The sequence below is a fragment of the Nicotiana sylvestris genome, chromosome 9, assembly GCF_000393655.2.
Source record: "Nicotiana sylvestris chromosome 9, ASM39365v2, whole genome shotgun sequence".
In the NCBI taxonomy this organism is placed as follows: Eukaryota; Viridiplantae; Streptophyta; class Magnoliopsida; order Solanales; family Solanaceae; genus Nicotiana; species Nicotiana sylvestris.
Window position 1 is genome coordinate 110026090 of NC_091065.1, and position 19991 is coordinate 110046080.

General features: G+C 34.5%; 1 protein-coding gene and 1 long non-coding RNA gene across 2 annotated transcripts; one reads left to right on the forward strand and one right to left on the reverse strand.

The window, feature by feature from the left end:
- Window positions 1-368: 368 nt before the first annotated feature.
- On the forward strand, window positions 369-3255 carry LOC104214612 (uncharacterized). The gene is made up of 3 exons (XR_707959.2): window positions 369-736; window positions 1470-1630; window positions 3023-3255. It is a non-coding gene; the product is annotated as an uncharacterized lncRNA (long non-coding RNA).
- A 12626-nt stretch (window positions 3256-15881) lies between these two features.
- On the reverse strand, window positions 15882-16831 carry LOC138878043 (uncharacterized). Its single transcript, XM_070157699.1, has 3 exons — window positions 16615-16831; window positions 16347-16447; window positions 15882-16292 (listed from the first exon to the last, which is right to left on the reverse strand). Exons 1-3 carry the CDS (start codon window positions 16829-16831, stop codon window positions 15882-15884), a joined length of 729 nt encoding a protein of 242 aa, XP_070013800.1.
- Between the last annotated feature and the right edge of the window lie 3160 nt (window positions 16832-19991).

The following is a 19991-nucleotide window of genomic DNA, read 5'->3' on the forward strand; positions in this document are numbered from 1 at the left end:
TTCCATGTAGAAGATAGAATGATTGATGCTCCACGCACTTCCTTACCAAAGAGAATAGAATGATGCGACAAGTTTCGTAAAATTCGGACATACGGATGCTCCAAGTAGTTCTTCAGAAAATAGGCCTATTGCAACGATATTCGTAGCAACCGTTACATAACCGTTGCAATAGACCATCTATTGGAACGGTTTCACCCGTTGCATAAACCTGTCGAACCTCTTGGAACATCTCTAAAAATAAACCGTTACAATTGCTACATATTTATATATCGCAACAGTTGTCACAACCATTGCAATAGCTTTATGTATGGTAACGGTTAGTTGAAAATTTTGACTTTTGCAACGGTTTTACTTTCCCCCCATAATTTCCCTCTTCTAATTTCACTAAACCCAATTATACTAGCACCTAGACATTTTTTTACTTCCTAAAACTTGTTCTCTTAACCTTAGAACATATCAAAATGTCCATACACCTTCTCGTAGCTTCGTCCCCTTGAAACCCTAACCCCTCCAGCGAGTCACTCCTGCAAGGCACTCTGTCAAGGCTCTAGTATATCTCTTCAACCTCACAGAGTCTAGGGAAAGTAATATTTTGGGAGCGGCAAAGAGTCAAGGTCTGGTTCTTTCAGGTTTCCCATCTTGAAGGGTGTGCTGAATGGTGCAAGAGTCACTTTCCTCTGAGATCCATGTATCTGCTACTAGCTGAAGTGAGACCATCAAAGTTCTCTGTGCTTGGGTAAGTTACAAACCTTGTTTTATTAAGATTTTATTTTGTAATTTATCTCTAAATGGGTGAATAAATTCTTTGGTTAATATCCAATTAGGTACCCTAACTATGTTGGTAGAAAAAAGAACTGGAATTTCCTAAGTGTGTCATCTGATCCTGTTTATGGTATTTGCGAGCTTGTATGCTTGATTGATTTTTCACTCTTGAGCTCTTGAATTTCACTGTATTATGTCTGCTTTGTTATTACATATTATCCTTGTGCTATTTCAAGAGAAGTTTTGAAGTAAATGGGTATAACTGTAGATTTAATTATTGGCACTACCTAGGAGTGAAATGTTTGTAGCGTATTGAATTGAGGTTTCAAAAAATTTGGGGGAAAATCTGCTCCATATTTGTTGAAGCAGTATTATAATTTTTAGGCTCACAAGTGTTTGAAAGTAGTTCTCAATGAATTTCTTTGACTGTCGTATACAAATAATGCTGCAATTGAAGAAAGGTTGAGTGCATATTAGCATGTTCGTTTGTACTTTAAGCTTATTGTATTGATCATTCTATCTAATCATTCATGAGACCGAAACTCAAAAAATGAGATTTCAGTAAATGAGAGATTCCACCTACTTATAGTTCGCAGAAAATAGCACCAGTAAATTACTTCCTTTTTTCACTATTATGCATTAATCTTTATAAATATATCGTATTTCTTGGCATGCCAAAACTTATATTACTAGTGTGGTTTATGAAGAGGCTACGAGAGAAGAAGAAAGTGATGAAAAAGAGAATGAAATGACTAATGAATACTATGAAGATGGATCTTCAGATGCAGACATAGGTGATGGTGAAGGCTAGTATTCCCCGAGAGGCAATTTATTTCCGAAAATAATACAGAGAGGAAAAGCTCTTGAGGTATCATGACCCTTTTTTTACTCTCTTTCTTGAGTTGTTATATTGGTGTTGATTGGACTACATGGATGTATGGAAATAACCATCTGAAATGCAAGGTTATTTCCATAAATTAAGTGAAATACTTGCAAAATGGTAGATCTCATGTCAAAATGGAGTTTTTACTTTAAGATATCTCTGTGGCATATAATATATCAATAATAAAAATTGGAAATTCTTTTAGATTCACTGTATAATCATTGTCACTAGGAACTTAGGAAGGTAGTTTTACTTCTACTTATAATGTTTATCTACAGGGTGCATTTATATTAAAGTTCATACAATTTGAGTTCCTATATCAACCTAGAAAGCAAAAAAAAAAAAAAAAAAAAAAAAAAAAAAGAAGTCAAATACAATATGATTAGTCACGGACATATTGACATGGTAAACTTTGAGAAATGATACAACAAAGGAATGACACATATCAATTTCGTAGCATAGAGAATCATAAATATATCATACATTGAAATGTTGAAATAGAAATGTGGAACATATAATATAAAGAAATGTGATGATAGCGAAATAGTCAAGGCACGCACAAACCCTAGATGCCACTACTAGGAAAAAAGAAAAAAAATGTTGAGACAGAAAAGATAGGATAATCTCATGCATAAAAATTAATAGGAAGTATCTTTTTTGGTAGTAATAAATTTTTTGATCTATTCAAACAAGACAATTATCTTCTCCATCCACCAAAGCAATCATGTTCAGTTCCTGCAACAATGCTTCCAATGCATCAATCTCCCAATGCCTCTTAAACATTAGCTACCAAATACTTTCACTGTTAAGCTTTCAACTGACTTGCCTCTAAATCTTCGTGACATTAATTAAGATAAATATTTTATGAAATTGGATCTACTTTACTAAAGAGCATTCTTCGAGACATGTTTCAAGTGACAATAAGTTGTTTGTTTGATTGTGCCAATAACTGTGTAGTTGGACTTGTTTTTTCTTTTTCCAGATACATTTTTAATGTGTGAATGAAAGTTGTGCGGTTTAGTTAATTATATAGAAGTCCTTTATATATGGTAATCACTTATCCTCTTGTAAATTGAAGCGATGTCGTTTCTATTCTTGTTGTTCCTATGGTAGCAAAGTAATAAATAATGGTCCTTGAAGTGCCTGCAAAACTGATTATTGTCCCAACTGAAAGTTGAGTTCCCATGGTAAAACTATAATGAGTCTTTAGATATTGTATCATTGCGTATGTTTAATTTTAGGTACAGAAATATCTGCATCAAGTCTTTGATTCCATATAGAAAATAAAGCTTGCAGTGATAACATGGCCAACTCAATTTACATGCAGCTTTTAATTTGAAGGAGGCTAATTAGTTTTAAACTATTTTTCTCTTGTAGGAATGTCAAAGCTTCAGCCCAAAACTTGCATATAATCCCTATAATGAGCCCAACATTGAAGTTTTCATGTTGTAAAAGTATATTTGTCCATTTTGATGAAACTATTATTTTTTGTCAGGTTAATATATTTTTAAATGTTGTCTTATTCCAACACTTAGTTCATCTCTAGGACTGCTTTGAATTTGCAGTTCTGGAGTGCTTTGAATTTGCAGTTGCGAAGTTTTATTGACTTCCTTGATCTGAATTGCATTGTTAAACATTACAACACCATTTTGATTGCAGTCAATAATCTTCTTTAACTGGCCATATGTAGGGCCTTTAATTCATCTCTGGGTTGGAGTTGGAAAATTTGATTTAAGTTATTTTTCGTTATAGAACTAGCATATTTAGGGATGGATTTCCAATCAGTGATCTCTCTTCTAACTGGCCATATGTAGATCCTTTACTTCATCTCTGGGACAACTTTGAATTTGCAAAGCTTTATTGACTTATTTGAGCTGGATTGCACTTAAAGTTTCAAGGTACTACTTAGATTATATACTGGATGTTAAATTCTTTTAAAAAATTTACCAAATCATTTATTTTCATCTTTTATAGGTGTGACGACCCGGCCGGTCGTCTTAAGAATTAGTGCCCCGATCCCCTATTAACTACTTTCTCTAAGTTTATTTCTGCTATTTTGTTTTAGTGGAATGTTCGGTTTTAAGTTTCGGAGAGTTTTGGGACACTTAGTCCCTAAATGAGAGTTTAAGTGTTGGAAAGTTAACCGTAGTCGGAACACTATGAAGACGGCCTCAGAATTGAAATTCGATGGTTCCGTTAGCTCCGCTAGGTGATTTCGGGCTTAGAGGCGTATTCGGATTGTGTTTTGGAGGTTAGTAGCAAATTTAGGCTTGAAATGCCGAAAGTTGAACTTTTGAAGTTTCCGGTTCGATAGTGAGATTTTGATCCGAGGGTCAAAATGGAATTTCGAGAGTTGCAGTAGTTTTGTTATATCATTTGGGATGTGTGTGCAAAATTTCAGGTCATTCAGAGGTGGTTTGGTTGAGTTTTTATCAAAAACGTGATTCGGATGATTTTGGAAGACTTAGGCATGAATCCGATGTGTTTTGGTTGAATTGATGTTGTTTGAGGTGTTTTGAATATTCGTACAAGTTTGAATAAGGTTTTAGGATATGTTGGTGCCTTTGGTTGAGGTCCCAGGGACCTCGGGTGAATTTTGGATGCTCAACGGATCTTTTTAAGTTGTTAAAAAGTTGCATATTTTGTTCAGCTTTTGTAGAGGAATTTTACCCTTCGAGTTCGCGAGTGGAACCTCGCGTTCGCAAAGAGTCATTTGAGGAAGTCAAATATTAAGCCTTCGCGTTCACTATGGGATATCCGCGTTCGTGAAGGGCTGGATACTTGTGAACCGCGTTCGCGATGAGAGGAACGCGTTCGCGAAGGTTAGACGGGTAAAGCATTGCGTTCGCGAGGGCCTTGTCGCGTTCTCTTAAGAGAACTTTTTGTCAACGTCATTTTTGTGCTTCGCGAATGCGAGGCTTTGACCGCGTTCGCCAAGAAGGAATTAAATGCCTGGGCAGTATGTTTTAAAAGGTTTATTTCGCGAATTTTAACCTAGGTTCCTCCATTGTTAGGCGATTTTGAAGCTTTTTGAAGAGGGTTGAAGAGGGATTCAAGTGGAATCACTTGGAGGTAATATTTTTGACTTCATAACTCATTTTTATGTGATTAAAGACCTAATTAGTGGTGTAAAATTTCGGAAAAAATGGGTAATTAGGGCTTAAGTTTAAGAGGCCTTTAAATGAGGATTTGAGGGGTCATTTGGACTCCGATTTTAGTGTTCTTGTTATGTATAGACTCGTGAGAGTACGAGGTTTCTGAAAATATAAATTTCACCCAAATCCGAGACGTAGCTCCGAGGGGCATTTTGGTCATTTTATACAATTTCGCGTATTAGCTTATAATTTAATTGTAGAATCAATTACTTGAAGTGTTATTTACATTACGCAAATGAATTGAATAGATTTGGGTCATTTGGAGTCGAGTACTCGTGGCAAAGACATGGTGTCAGGTTGATTTTGAGCCGGTTCGAGGTAAGTGGCTTGTCTAACCTTGTGTGGGGGATCTTCCCCTTAGGATTGATATATTTGGTAATTGAAAAGCCTTGTACATGAAGTGACGAGTGTGTACTTGTGCAAATTGTTGGAAATTCGGTTTTCTTTAAGTACTTATTAGTATGTTCCTTCTCCTACTTTTATTACTTGTACTATTAAGCCCGTTATTAGCTTAGGAAAACATGTCTAAGTGATTTAATTGCTTTAATTGTTCAATCTATTTACCTGAACTCTGTGCAACATGCTAGCCTAGAATTATTTGTTGCCTTAATATGAAATTTCCTTTCTCTGAATATTTTATTGTTGCTGCTGTGTATTTACATTGGGACTAAGGATGTGGGATTCCGGTAGCTCCCCCTTGTCTGTTTACTTTGGGACTGCGGTTTAGATTCCCGATAGATCCCCTGCACATTTACTTTGGGACTGCGGGTTAGATTCCTGGTAGATCCCCCTGTACAGTTATATGAAACTACGGGACTGCACCCGGTAGGTTCCCCCAGTACTGGGTATTTATATTGGGGACTACAGATCGGGATTCCGGTAGATCCCCGTGCACTGATAGGTGGATTACGGGACGGGATCCCGGGAGATCCTTCAGATATATATGATGGACTACGGGATGGTATTCCGGGAGATCCACTGGACAGTTGTAATTAGGACTACAGGACGGTATCCTGGAAGATGCTCGATTGTTATCTCTATGTTGAGCTGTATTTCTTTTCGTGGCTTGTTTTGTCTCTGTTCTAATTGTTGTTGTTCTGTCAATTCTATGTTATTTCTTACTGTTGCACTTATTTATACTGTTTTATTCCACACTGTTAACCCTTATATTGTATTTAACCTCAGTAGGGCCCTGACCTTCCTCGTCACTACCCGATTGAGATTAGGCTTGGCACTTACTGAATACCGTTGTGGTGTACTCATGCCCCTTCTGCACATGTTTTTCATGTGCAGTTCCAGGTACTTCTACTCAGGCCTACCATCCTTGAGGGAGGCGACTACTTAGAGAAGTCGAGGTACATTTGCCGTGTCCGCAGACCGAGGAGTCCCTTTCTATTCTTGCCTTTTAGTATTTAGCCCTTCTGTACATTCTGTTCTTATTAGACAAATTCCGGAGTTAGAGCTATGTATTATTTCTTTTTCTTAGCTTGTGATTCGTGGGTTTCCGGGTCTTGGATTTGGATATTGGTTTTGAGATTCATATATGGTGCATGCCGAGCGGCACATTTAAACACTAATTTTGCCTTATTTCTGCTTTTAAATTATTTTACTTCTACAAGTTTTGGCTATCTTCCGCAATTTAGGCTTACCTAGTCGTAGAGACTAGGTGCCATCAGGATAGTTCACGGAGGGCGTACTGGGGTGGTGACAATAGGTGGATCGGATGAGCAAAGAGTGGATGAAAGAGGCAAAAATATTGCTTAGAATTATGGGATTATTCTAAAAATATTAGTGTATTAAGATATTTTAGGAATCTTTTATTTTGGATTTTCATTACTTTGAGAGCTTATGCATGCTTTTGAATTGTTAGACAATAGTATAAAGTTTATTTTTATGGAAAGTCTAAATAAATTGTTGCAATAGCTTCAGCAAATTGTTTGCAAGCCTTCATGAATCGTTGTGGTGACTCCTAATAACTATTGCAATAACTCCTAATAACTGTTGCAGCAGCTCCTAATAACTGTTGCAATAGCCTCTAATAACCGTCAAGTGAACTACTAATAACCGTCGCAATATATCATTTAAACCGCTGCTATAGCAGAAAATACCGTTCCCTAAAATATTATTGAGACGATTTCGAACCGTCCCATTTGACTAAGTAACTGTTACAATAGATTGACCTATTGCAAGGATTCCAAAACTGTTACCATACATGGACCTATTGCAACAACTATGCAACCGTTGCGATAGAGCTATTGCCACGCAACCGGATGTGACGGTCCCTAAACCGTTGCAATAAGTCTATGGTAACGGTTTGCGTATCTATTGTAATGGTTTTGCCACTGTTGCTATAGATCAATTTTTTAGTAGAATTTCTCCGTCATTTGATAGTGTAGTTCATTATAAAAATGAGAATTTTGTATAAAATTTATTTATGTTCAGGACTATGGCTTCCGATAATATAATGAATGTTATTGATAATGGTACTGTTGGGTATTTGTGATCGTTTTTAGAACTTGTGGTTATAAGTAATGTTTCATATTTTTCAAAAATAAATTTAAGAAATATATTTTGAAAACTGATCCAAACACATTTTCATCTTCAAACCAAATTTTACCCAAATCAGATTTTTCAAAACAAATTTGGGAATCTATGGTCAAACGCTAGCGAAATATACAATTTTTTCGTGAGGATGCGCAAATCTGCAACAGGAAGTCTGTCAAATTTAGAGCTACTGTCAAGACAAGAAATTACCTAAGAACTCAACGAAAGATCATGCCGCAACTTTTAGATATAATGTAGCCTTTGAAGTACAAGTTTTGGAACTGCAAACAGATAATATTTTTCTCACTTCTGCGTTGAGACAAAAAAAAAAATTCTACGACAAAGATGCAAAGCTGAAAAAATGAAGAAGAAGAAGAAAAAGTCCAAGCAGTAGCTAGAGTGCGTGATAACCTCTATGACGTCTAGTGTCTAGCATCATGAATTATCAGCATCAGTAGCTTTGAACGCAATATGGACATCTTCAAGTAGCTAATTTGTCCGCGATTCTTTGCCTACACTTTCGACTCATCGAGTTGTCTGCACAGTGAGAAGAGTTAGGAGGTAGATTCTTGCTTCAAGTTCAATATTGCATCGTCAAAAATGCGGCAAAATTTGATTCAACGCTTTCTTTTCTTTCTCGCTGAAGTTGCAAAAGGACTAGGACTATTCCAAGTGTTAGTCTAGCCAAGCCGCAAGGATGAGATACTCAAGGCTGCCAAAGGGGAAGTGTCTCTCGTTGAGGAAATGGCGCTTTATCTAGTCCTTCTGCGCCAACCTACAAGAAGATAAGGTTCTATGTACTGATCTCGTGAAAATGAATGAACTTTCCATGTATGTCATCGCCAAGTTGCAAGAAGGTGCACGTTCCATGTAGAAGATAGAATGATTGATGCTCCACGCACTTCCTTACCAAAGAGAATAGAATGATGCGACAAGTTTCGTAAAATTCGGACGTACGGATGCTCCAAGTAGTTCTTCACCGAGCTACATTAATGGATGAACTGTGCGGATCTTTCTTTCATACGAGGATTTCGCTTGTTCTTCAAGATACAAATATGACATCACCCGAGGTATCAATGGAAGATACAAATGCTCCAAGTAATTTCGCTTCTTCTTTCATACGAGGTCTTCTTGGTCTGATATAGAGACAATTTGAGGTCCCTCACAAACTTGTAAAAGAAAAAGGAGAGACGGTGCCCGGCAGTGCAATACAGTTTGGGCCTAAAGTCAAACTGTAATTAGGGGCTTAAGTTCCTCTAAAAAAAATTATACATATTTTATTTAAAGGCTATTTTTCTAGCTTTTTGAGTTGCAAAGTTATTAATAATTTTTTTATAATCTGTTTCCTCTGACAATTCTTTTTCAATTGATAAAATGGCTAATCCATTTAATCTCTCTTGAGACATAGTTGATCTTAGATAAGATTTTATCAATTTTAATTTTGGAAAACTTCTTTCCGTAGAGGCAACTGTTAAAACTGTTAACATTATTCTATAAGCAATATATGCATTTGGAAAAGAATCAAGTTTTTTTTATTTGATTGAGTATGTCGACTAGAGTATTATCTTCTACTTGTACTATTCTCTCAATACTTTTAATTCAGAAAATAAGTCTAGACCGTCAATATCAGAGTGACTACTATGTCTTAAAGACATTTCAAGGTTAAGGCAATAATTTTTCAAATTCTCATCATCTAATGACTTTAATTTTTTACCACTAAACAATAAACCAAAAATACGTTCATACGCTTCGAATTGTTCAAATCTATTTTGAAGCGAAAGAATAGCTTGCTCTACTATATATAAAAGTAATCTACCCTAAAAGATTTTTCAAGAGACTTTGTGGTTTCATTATCAACATTCTCATCAAATTGTTTTTTTCTATAGATTACACGTTTTTTACGAAATTCAGGTTCTATATTCATCTCAGATGCAATTTCCTTAGCAGAAATCATAGCAGTTGTGAACCCTTCTTCTCTATATTTTTGAAAAAAAGAAACAAGGCCTCTTAGTTGATCTATGGCTACATCAACATGCATATCGTTTGATTGCAAACTTTTACTAACTGAATTAACAGCAAACAACATATCATACCAAATAGTCATACCCAATAAAAACTCAAAATTTTGAAGCTCGTATGTCGCTAAACAATTAGCTTCACTTTTAGTTTTTGGATCCTCACTAGCTTCTGCTTATTTTAATAAAGCATCTCTTATTTGTGGAGTTTGAAATCTTATCGCTTTGATACTTTCAATACGACTTTCCCAACGTGTTTGTGACAATGATTTAAGAGTTAGGTTGGGTATACTATCTTTTAAAACTTTCCATCGCTTAGTGGAAGAAGAAAAAAAGTGAGTATATACGGTGTAGCACTCCAAAAAATGATATAGCTTTTGTACAAGAATTAGCCATATTACAAAGTACCAAATTTAAATTGTGACAACCACATGGTGTATAGAATGATCTAGGATTTATATCGAGAAATCTTTTTTGCACTCCTTGGTGTTTACCCTTCATATTGGATCCGTTATCATATCCTTGTCCTCTTAAATTATCAATATCAAGTCCAATATTTTCTATCTCATTCATAATAACTTCAAAAAGACCTTTTCCACTTGTATCATCCACTTTTAAAAATTCTAAAAAGTATTCAGTAATTTTTATTGGAGTTGCTGAAATATCAACACTCCGCAATATAAAAGACATTTGTTCTTGATGACTTATATCTGGAGTGCAATCAAGTATGATTGAGAAATACTTTGTTTCTTTGATTTTTTGAATAATTTTATTTCTAATTTCACTTGCTAACAAATTTATCAATTCATTTTGTATATTATGTCCAAGGTAATGATTATGAATTTCATCATGCTTAATTCGTCGAACATGTTCTTGCATGATCGGATCAAATTCCGCAATCATTTCAATCAGACTTAAAAAAATTTCATTGTTTTCTTGGTATATCTTTTCATTTTTCCCCCTAAATGCCAAATTATTTTTTCCAAGTGTTTTTATCACAGCAATTATTCTTGTCAATACATTTTTCCAGTGCTCTCTATCTCTACTAATTTGTTCTTGAACATCTTTATCTATTGTTTTATTTTTGTGCAATCTTGTTTCTAAATCAATTCATGCACTCATGTTAATAATATGCTCATTCGTAGTTTCATGAGCTTTTAGTTTAGTACTAAGGTTTCTCCAATCTCTAGTTCCTTCACTAGCTAATTTACTGCTACAAGCACTAGAAGTTGTAGTAAATAACTTACAAGTTTTGAGCATATTCAGCCTCAAAGTTGGATAGACCTTAAGGCCCCACTTTTTAGTAGTTTTAGGTTTATGTATTTATTTTCCTTTTAGAAAATTAAGTACTTAATGTAAAAAGCTATAATTTTGCCGGTGGAAAGGAAAAGTAACGTTTACTTTTATCATTATTGCATATTGGAGATATGAATCATTACTTTTACTGTTTTGCCTTTTTGGGTGTGACTTCTTCTTTTTTATATTTATTTACAACTACAAAGCTGAAACTTTACTTGCCTTCTTCGGTTCTTCTTTTCTACATTAACTTCTAAAAAGCTTTATGATATTTTTTACTTCTTCCTGTCAAAAGAACTACAAGAATTTTGTGATCATTCTTTGTGGAATAAAATACAAAGTTGGTAAGTACGAATTTTTTTTCAATGATAAATTTTTTCTTTCTTTTCAAGCAGTTTTTTTCTACATATTGTACTTGGAACTGATTTTGGTAGTCATTAGTCAATTAAGAGAGGATTGAAAAAAATAAAATTTTATAATATGTATTGATTTTTTATTACTTAAAATTTTACAATATGATATGACTGCAATCTCATAAGACTCATATTCACAATGAAATTTTCTACTGCTTATTATAATTTAGAGTTGAAATTTTAATTCGGTTTAGAAATCTACTTTGATGGCAAGAGTCGGTCGAAGAGTATTGTATATTTTTTCGATTGAAGAGGACTGAATATATAAAATCGTGTAAAAAAATTTTCCAGGTTTTCAAGCACAAAAGCATTAAAAAGTTTTTTGGGGATCAACTTATCAATTGAATTAGATTCTATTGTTCTAACCTTTTGCTATTTTTTAATCTAAATTTTGTCATTTTTTATATTTTTACTTCATAGATATACTGTAGTTTTTGTTGTTTACTAGAGTAAAATATGTCTACTAGAAAATATGAATTCGGTTATGCAAAACTTCAAAAAAAAAAAAGAAGAAGAATTTAAGCTTTAATACAATCCCATAAAGGAGCACTTGATAAATTTTTATCAAGTAATAAAAATTTTAAACTAGAAAATATGGGAGAATGTTCTTTGAATGAACAAGTTACTAATCTAGTTGATTTAGATGATAATAAAATCCAATAAAAAGAAGAAGTTCGTGAGAAATCTGACATAGATTCTCGAAAAAATCATGAACTTTTAAATGAATTGAATACTTGCACTCCTAAAAATATATATGATGCAGATGGACTGATGTAGATACAAAGTTGAGAGATCTATTAGTAGAAAAAAGACAAATTAGAATTACAGAAATAGATTTTCCCAAGGATAAATTCCTAAGACATTTTTCTGCTACACATTATATCCAAAAGTTGGCAAACGGGGAAAGACATGTAAGGAGATGGTTAATTTATTCAAAATACTTGGATAAAGTATTTTATTTTTGTTGCAAGTTATTTATTATAACTTCTAGTGCTTGTAGCAGTAAATTAGCTAGTGAAGGAACTAGAGATTGGAGAAACCTTAGTATTAAACTCAAAGCTCATGAAACTACGAATGAGCATATTATTAATATGAGTGCATGGATTGATTTAGAAACGAGAATGCACAAAAATAAAATAATAGATAAAGATGTTCAAGAATAAATTAGTAGAGATAGAGAGCACTGGAAAAATGTATTGACAAAAATAATTGTTGTGATAAAAACACTTGAAAAAAATAATTTGGCATTTAGGGGGAAAAAATGAAAAGATATACCAAGAAAACAATGGAAATTTTTTAAGTCTGATTGAAATGATTGCAGAATTTGATCCGATCATGCAAGAACATGTTCGGCCAATTAAGCATGATGAAATTCATAATCATTATCTAGGACATAATATACAAAATGAATTGATGAATTTGTTAGCAAGTGATATTAGAAATAAAATTATTCAAAAAATCAAAGAAACAAAGTATTTCTCAATCATACTTGATTGCACTCCACATATAGGTCATCAAGAACAAATGTCTTTTATATTGCGGAGTATTGATATTTCAGCAACTCCAATAAAAATTATTGAATACTTTTTAGAATTTTTAAAAGTGAATGATACAAGTGGACAAGGTCTTTTTGAAGTTATTATGAATGAGATAGAAAATATTGGACTTGATATTGATAATTTAAGAGGACAAGAATATGATAACGGATCCAATATGAAGGCTAAACACCAAGGAGTGCAAAAAAGATTTCTCGTTATAAATCCTAGATCATTCTATACACCATGTAGTTGTCACAATTTAAATTTGGTACTTTGTGATATGACTAATTCTTGTACAAAAACTATATCATTTTTTGAAGTGCTACCCCGTATATACTCACTTTTTTCTTCTTCCACTAAGCGATGGAAAGTTTTAAAAGATAGTATAGCCAACCTAACTTTTAAATCATTGTCACAAACACGTTGGGAAAGTCGTATTGAAAGTATCAAAGCGATAAGATTTCAAACTCCACAAATAAGAGATGCTTTATTAAAGTTAGCAGAAGCTAGTGAGGATCCAAAAACTAAAAGTGAAGCTAATTGTTTAGCGACATACGAGCTTCAAAATTTTGAGTTTTTTTTGGGTATGACTATTTGGTATGATATGTTGTTTGCTGTTAATTCAGTTAGTAAAAGTTTGCAATCAAAAGATATGCATATTGATGTAGCCATAGATCAACTAAGAGGCCTTATTTCTTATTTTAAAAAATATAGAGAAGAAGGGTTCACAACTGCTATGATTTCTGCTAAGGAAATTGTATCTGAGATAAATATAGAACATGAATTTCGTAAAAAAACGTGTAATCTATAGAAAAAAATAATTAGATGAGAATGTTGATAAGGAAACCACAAAGTCTCTTGAAGAATATTTTGAGTTGATTACTTTTTATATATAGTAGACCAATCCATTCTTTCACTTCAAAATATTGAACAATTCGAAGCGTATGAACGTATTTTTGATTTTTTGTTTAGTGGTAAAAAATTAAAGTCATTAGATGATGAGAATTTGAAAAAATATTGCCTTAACCTTGAAATGTCTTTAAGACATAATAGTCACTCTGATATTGACGGTCTAGACTTATTTTCTGAATTAAAAATATTGAGAGAAATAGTACAAGTAGAAGATAATACTCTAGTCGACATATTCAACAAATAAAAAGACTTGATTCTTTTCCAAATGCCTATATTGCTTATAGAATAATGATAGCAGTTCTTGTAACAGTTGCCTCTGCAGAAAGAAGTTTTTCAAAATTAAAATTGATAAAATCTTATCTAAGATCAACTATGTCTCAAGAGAGATTAAATGAATTAGCCATTTTATCAATTGAAAAAGAATTGTTAGAGGAAATAGATTATAAAAAAAATATTAATAACTTTGCAACTCAAAAAGCTAGAAAAATAGCCTTTAAATAAATATGTATAATTTTTCTTAGAGGAACTTAAGGCCTCCAATTACAGTTTGGCTTTAGGTCCCAAACTATGTTGAGCCGCCTCTGCTAGGAACAATACAACCAACTATATACACCTCTTAACTAACAATTAGTTACTAACTAACTAAAATAACTCTAACACCCCTAACTTCTTACTTTGTACATTTAGGTCCACATATCTTATACACTTAACTACATATTCCAATACTCCCTCTCAAACTGAAGGGTGTAAAATGTTTAACACACCAAGCTTGCTAAGTAGAAACTGATGCTGAGGTGATGCCAATCCTTTAGTGAGAATGTTTGATTGTTGATGTTGTGTAGATACATATTGTGTTTGTAGGATCCCTTGCTTGAGCTTCTCCCTGATGAAATGGCAATCTATTTCAATATGCTTTGTTCGTTCATGAAAGATAGAATTAACAGCTATTTGAATTGCTGCCTTACTATGTGAGAATAAGAGAACTAGTTGGTGAATTGGTGTCCCTAGTTCTGCAAACAGTCCCTTCAGCCACACAATCTCAGCTATTGTAGATGCCATGCTTCTGTATTCAGCTTCAAAACTGCTGCGAGAGACTGTATGTTGTTTCTTTGACCTCCAAGAGATTAAAGTATCTCCAAACTTAACAAGGTAACCACTGACTGACCTTCGACTCCTTGGGCATGTTGCCCAGTCTGAGTCACAGAATCCAACCAAAGCATCTGCTTGTTGTCTTCGCATGATCACTCCCATTCCTAGATCCTATTTGAGATACCTCACCACACGAGTAGCATCATCCATGTGATATTTTTTGGAGCTTGCATGAACTTACTTAAGACTTGTACTGCATAGCTAATGTCTGGCATAGTGACTGTGAGATACAAGAGTTTTCCAATCAATTTTTGGTAACTTGTGAAATCTATCAAAGGGTCAAGACCTTGACTCCAAATCTCCTTATCATACTCAACATAAGTTAGTTTCTGATTGAGTTCTAGAGGTGTAACAGCAGGTTTAGCACCACTTAACCCCATTTCTGAAATGAGTTCTAGAGTATATTTTCTTTGATTGAGAAGAATCCCATTATGAGACCTCAAGACTTCAATCCCAAGAAAGTATCTTAACTCGCCTAAATTCTTCACCTTAAATTTCTGATGCAATACTGATTTGGCTTCATTAATGAGCTCGACGCTACTTACTGTTAGTAATAGATCATTCACATAGATTAGGGTGATCACTATCTCCTTTCCAGACCTTTTAGTGAATAAGGAGTGTCATAGGCACTCTGACTGAAGCCTGCACTAAGTAAGGCTTCTGTGAGCTTAAGATTCCACTACCTTGATGCTTATTTAAGTCTATAGAGAGACTTCAATAGCTTGCAAACCTTGTTCTCCCCCTGTCTTTGAAAACCTTGTGGTAGGTCCATGTAAACTTCCTCATCTAGGTCTTTTTGCAGGAAAGTATTAAAGACATCCATTTGATAGAGAGACCAATCTTTGGAGGTAGCTAATGTAATGAATGATCGTACTGTCACCATCTTTGCAACAGGCGAAAAGGTCTCATGATAATCTAGCCCTTATTGTTGATTATATCCTTTGGTAACAAGTCGAGCTTTAAACCTCTCCACCTCTCCATTGGTTTTGTAATTGATTTTGTAGACCCATTTTGATCCTAAAAAAGATTTCCTAGGTGGCAGGTCCACCACAACCCAGGTCTTGTTATCCCCTAAAGCTTCAATATTTTATTTCATGGCTTGTATCCATCTGTCATCTTTCATTGCTTCCCTGAAACTTTGTGGTTCTGTGATTGTTGAGAAATCCATGATGTATCCTGTATTTCTGTGTGGTATTGTCATAAGATAGGAAGTTTTATATTAGATAATGACATTGGGAATTCTTCTTTCCACCAACTAGATAATCCTGCATCCAAATAGGAGGGATCTTTGTTCTTGTTGACTGCCTAATAGGAGGAGGAGCTGTAGGTGCCATGGAAAGTTCAGCTGGGACTACTTCAGTTGCTATCTGTAATTCTGTATTTCCTAGTGAATCTGCATGATCAACTATATTAGGATCAGCTACATCTATGGTATAAGCTTGTTCTTCTACATCACCACTGTTGTTATCTGCATTATGAACTGCATCTGAACTTGTGTGATTGAATTTCATGCTTGTTGAATCTGAGGGTTCTGCATCCATGGTGATCATCTCCTCCATTTTCATTATTCCAAAGACATCATCTATGTGACTTGGGAATTGATTAGTGGGCACAGATTTTTGGTGCTATGAAATAAGAAAAGGAAATGTTGATTCCCTGAATATGATATCCCTGCTCACAAAAAAAGAGTTATTCTTTCTGTCAAACAGTCTATATCCCTTTTGAGTAGTGGAATACCCTATTAGAACAGCTTCCTTGGCACTAGGGCCAAATTTGTCCTCTTTGACCACATTTGTAGCATAACACAAACATTCAAAGGTTCTCAAATGTGTTAGTGAGGGTTGTCTGCCATGTAGTAAGTCAAATGGACTCTTACCACCTAATACTCTAGTAAGCAGTTTGTTTATAAGATAAATAGCTGTTTGCACAATTCTCCCCAAAATTTACTTGGTATTCCAGCCTGAAACTTCAGTGCTCTTGCTGTATCTAAGATGTGCCTGTGTTTTCTTTCAGCCACTCCATTTTGTTGTGGAGTGTGCACACAACTACTTTGGTGAATTACTCCATGATTTTGCAAGAAAGCATTCCATTGATAATTAAAAAATTCCTTACCATTGTCTGTCCTAACTGTCTTAACACAAACACCAAATTGATTTTGTACCATACAAAAGAACTATTTGAGAAATATGATTGTTTCACTTTTCAACTGCATGAGAAAAATCCAGGTTACTCTAGTGAAATCATCAACAACTGTAAGAAAGTAATACTTATTATCATGAGTAGCTACCTTATAAAGTCCTCATACATCCAAGTGAACAAGCTGAAAAGGTTCAGTACATAGGTGCTCACTAGTAGGAAAGTTTAACCTATGTTGCTTAGTCAATTGACAAACAGAACATTTATTGTGTATTGCACTGTCTACTTTATTATGCAAAAAAGAAATATGTTGCATTACTGGTAATGAAGGATGTCCTAAACTTCTGTGCCAAAGTTCTCATGTATCTTTGTTCCTTTCCACTGAACTGATATGAGCACCTATTTGTTCTGTTCTTCTTCCGCCTATCAGATAAAGGCCACCAGTTTCCTTACCAATTTCCTTCACCCTGCCACTATAAAGGTCCTGAAATACACATATTTTAGGTAGGAATAGAGCACCACATTGTAAGTCCCTGGTTAACTTTGAAATTGACATCAAGTTAAACTTAAAGTCAGGAACATACAACACATTTTCCAGTTTAGTATCTGCTGAAATCTATGTACTACCAATATGTGTAACATTAGTAATGTCTCTATTTGGTGGTCTCACCTTTTCCCTTTTATAACTATCTACATTATTGACATCTTATAGTAATTCTAGTGAGGATGCTATGTGATGTGTGGCCCCTGAGTCCACTATTCAATTGTCATTAGAGACACTTAAGGCAAGAGATACAATATTACCTACCATGTTTGCTTGTGTCTGATCATCAACATTTGCATCCTTGTTGAGTAAATGAAGTATCTACTGGTACTGTGCTTCAGTAAAGAAGTAATCTCCTTTCTGTTGTGCTGCTCCTTGTGAGTTGGAAACTGCTGGTCCTTCCACACTGTTGACCGCAGTAAAAGGTCCCTTAGTTCTATATTCTCTAGTCTAATAATTTTTCTTCCCTTTGAAATTTTCAAGGTAACCAATGATTTTGAAGTAATTCTCCTTGGTGTGGCCCTTCATATGGCAATGCTCACACTGTAGGAACTGTTTCTTCCCTCGAAAACCTTGACCTCTTCCAACTTGCATTGCCATAGGATCCACCTTTTCTGCCATTGCACTAGCTCCCATAGACTGTTGCTTTCATCTTGTGTGATCATAGCATATGCTTGGTTGAGTGTAGGTTCAGTTGTCTTCATCAAAATTTGTCTTCGAGCTTGGTCATAAAAGTCATTTAGACCATCCAAAAACTACATCAGCCTCTGATGATGCAGATGCATAACATATTCCTTCGATTTCACACATCTACAATTTGGAGAAGGTACAAGCACATCATATTCAACCCATAACTCTTTTAGGTGAAATACACAGCAACATAGTCAGATCCTTGTGATAACATCAAAATTCCTTTGTGCAATTGCAAAATCCTCACTCGATTCACCTTGTCAAATCATTTCTTAAGATCTTCCCACATTGCATGCGCATCTGATGCATAAATGATTCCACTCAGTAGATCTTTAGAGATTGAGTTCATAATCCATGAATGCACTATCGCATTGCATGTCTCCCATTCCTCATGTAATTCATCTTCAAATGAGGCTTTAACACATGTTTCAGTAATGAACCATAACTTACGCTTTGCCTTTAAAGCAAGACGCATAGTTCTACTCCACAACCCATAATTTTCAGTTCACGTGAGTTGAATTGGGATCAGTACCAGTCTAGGAGTGTCGGAAGGTTGCAGGAACAAGGGATGTGTATAATCGATCTTCGTCTTTTCCGTCATTAACGTGTGATTTCAAACTCAATCAAATCGCACAATCAAAGAAAAAATAGTGATAAAATCGAGCTAATTCAACAAAAATTTCATCGATATGCCGAGAAATTAAGAACAGAACTATGAGCTTCAATTTAGGAGATGTTCGGAAGAGATTTTACTAAAATTAAGCCTTTGCATCCATGGATCGTTCTCCACGGCTCTAATACCATGTTAGAAGATGAAGCTTGGAGAAGAAAGTTCTGGATTTTAGAATAGCTCAATTGAGCTGATTAGGAACAATACAACCGACTATATACACATTTTAACTAACAATTAGTTACTAACTAACTAAAATAACTCTAACATCCCTAACTTCTTACTATGTACATTTAGGTCGCCTATCTTATACACTTAACTACATATTTCAATACTTATGTTCTGTGGAAAAGAATAAAAAGAAGTCAACATGATTAAAAGAGAAGTTAATTAAGACTTAAAAAAATAACTTGAAAGAGAAGCTGAAATCAAGGGGCTGCATCGCTATCTTCAGCCAAGAGCTGTGTAGAGTCTTTGACACTACTGGTTCCAAGCAACAAAAAGAATTTAAGGTTGGAGGTTATGAGAGAACGAACTCTATTTATAAAGTTGTTAAAAGAGTCGTGATCTTTTCCCTACTTTAGTTGAATACAACTAGTGGTAAAGTTCTAAATCTATTGATATTCTCATATTGATCTCTGAAGAATCGGCTCTTTTAACAGTTTGAGTTTGAGAGTATCTCTTTCAGCTAGCTAAAAAGAAAGGAAGTTCGCGTCCAAATAAGAAGTGAAAAAGGAATGGGTCAATCCAATTAGACTTCTGGGTTTCAAAAAAAAAAAAATCAAAGAGAGAAGAATATGTTGTTTGAGAAAAATGGATTCCAAGTCTTTAAGGTTGAGGGAATTTACTAGGTGCACCAAACATAAAAAGGAAAGACTTTAGTTTCTAAGTCATTTCTTTTTTTCTCCCCAAGTCAAAGCTGGATGGCACGTAAAATTGTTGCAAAACCATATTCAGGAGAAGTTTATTATCTGGATGGCGAGCAAAATGGCTGTTGCGGAACACATGAAACTTGCTTTCCGTTAGAAATGGAGTCAAGCAAGAGTCTTTAAAGAAGATTGTTGGTTCCACAAGTACTTCAAGCCTTGTCTTCGATTAGTCTACACTCCGATAAGTCTTGAAGTAGGGGCCTTGTCTTCGATTTGGACTATATCTTTAAATCTAAGATATATTAGTTAAAATAAATTTATTGGGCTAATAATTGGATTAATTATATAAATCCAATATATATGGATTAAATAAATAATTCTTAATCCATTGGACTAGACTATTTAATTGGGCTAA

Excerpts from the sequence above, each read along its gene's own strand:
- LOC138878043 (XM_070157699.1), bottom strand. The coding sequence starts at position 16,831 with ATGGTACAAAATCAATTTGGTGTTTGTGTTAAGACAGTTAGGACAGAC. Across the intron at positions 16,448-16,614 it reads GTTTCAGGCTGGAATACCAA|AGGACAAATTTGGCCCTAGT; the intron begins GTAAATTTTGGG and ends ATGTGGTCAAAG. Across the intron at positions 16,293-16,346 it reads GAAAGAATAACTCTTTTTTT|CACCAAAAATCTGTGCCCAC; the intron begins GTGAGCAGGGAT and ends CTTATTTCATAG.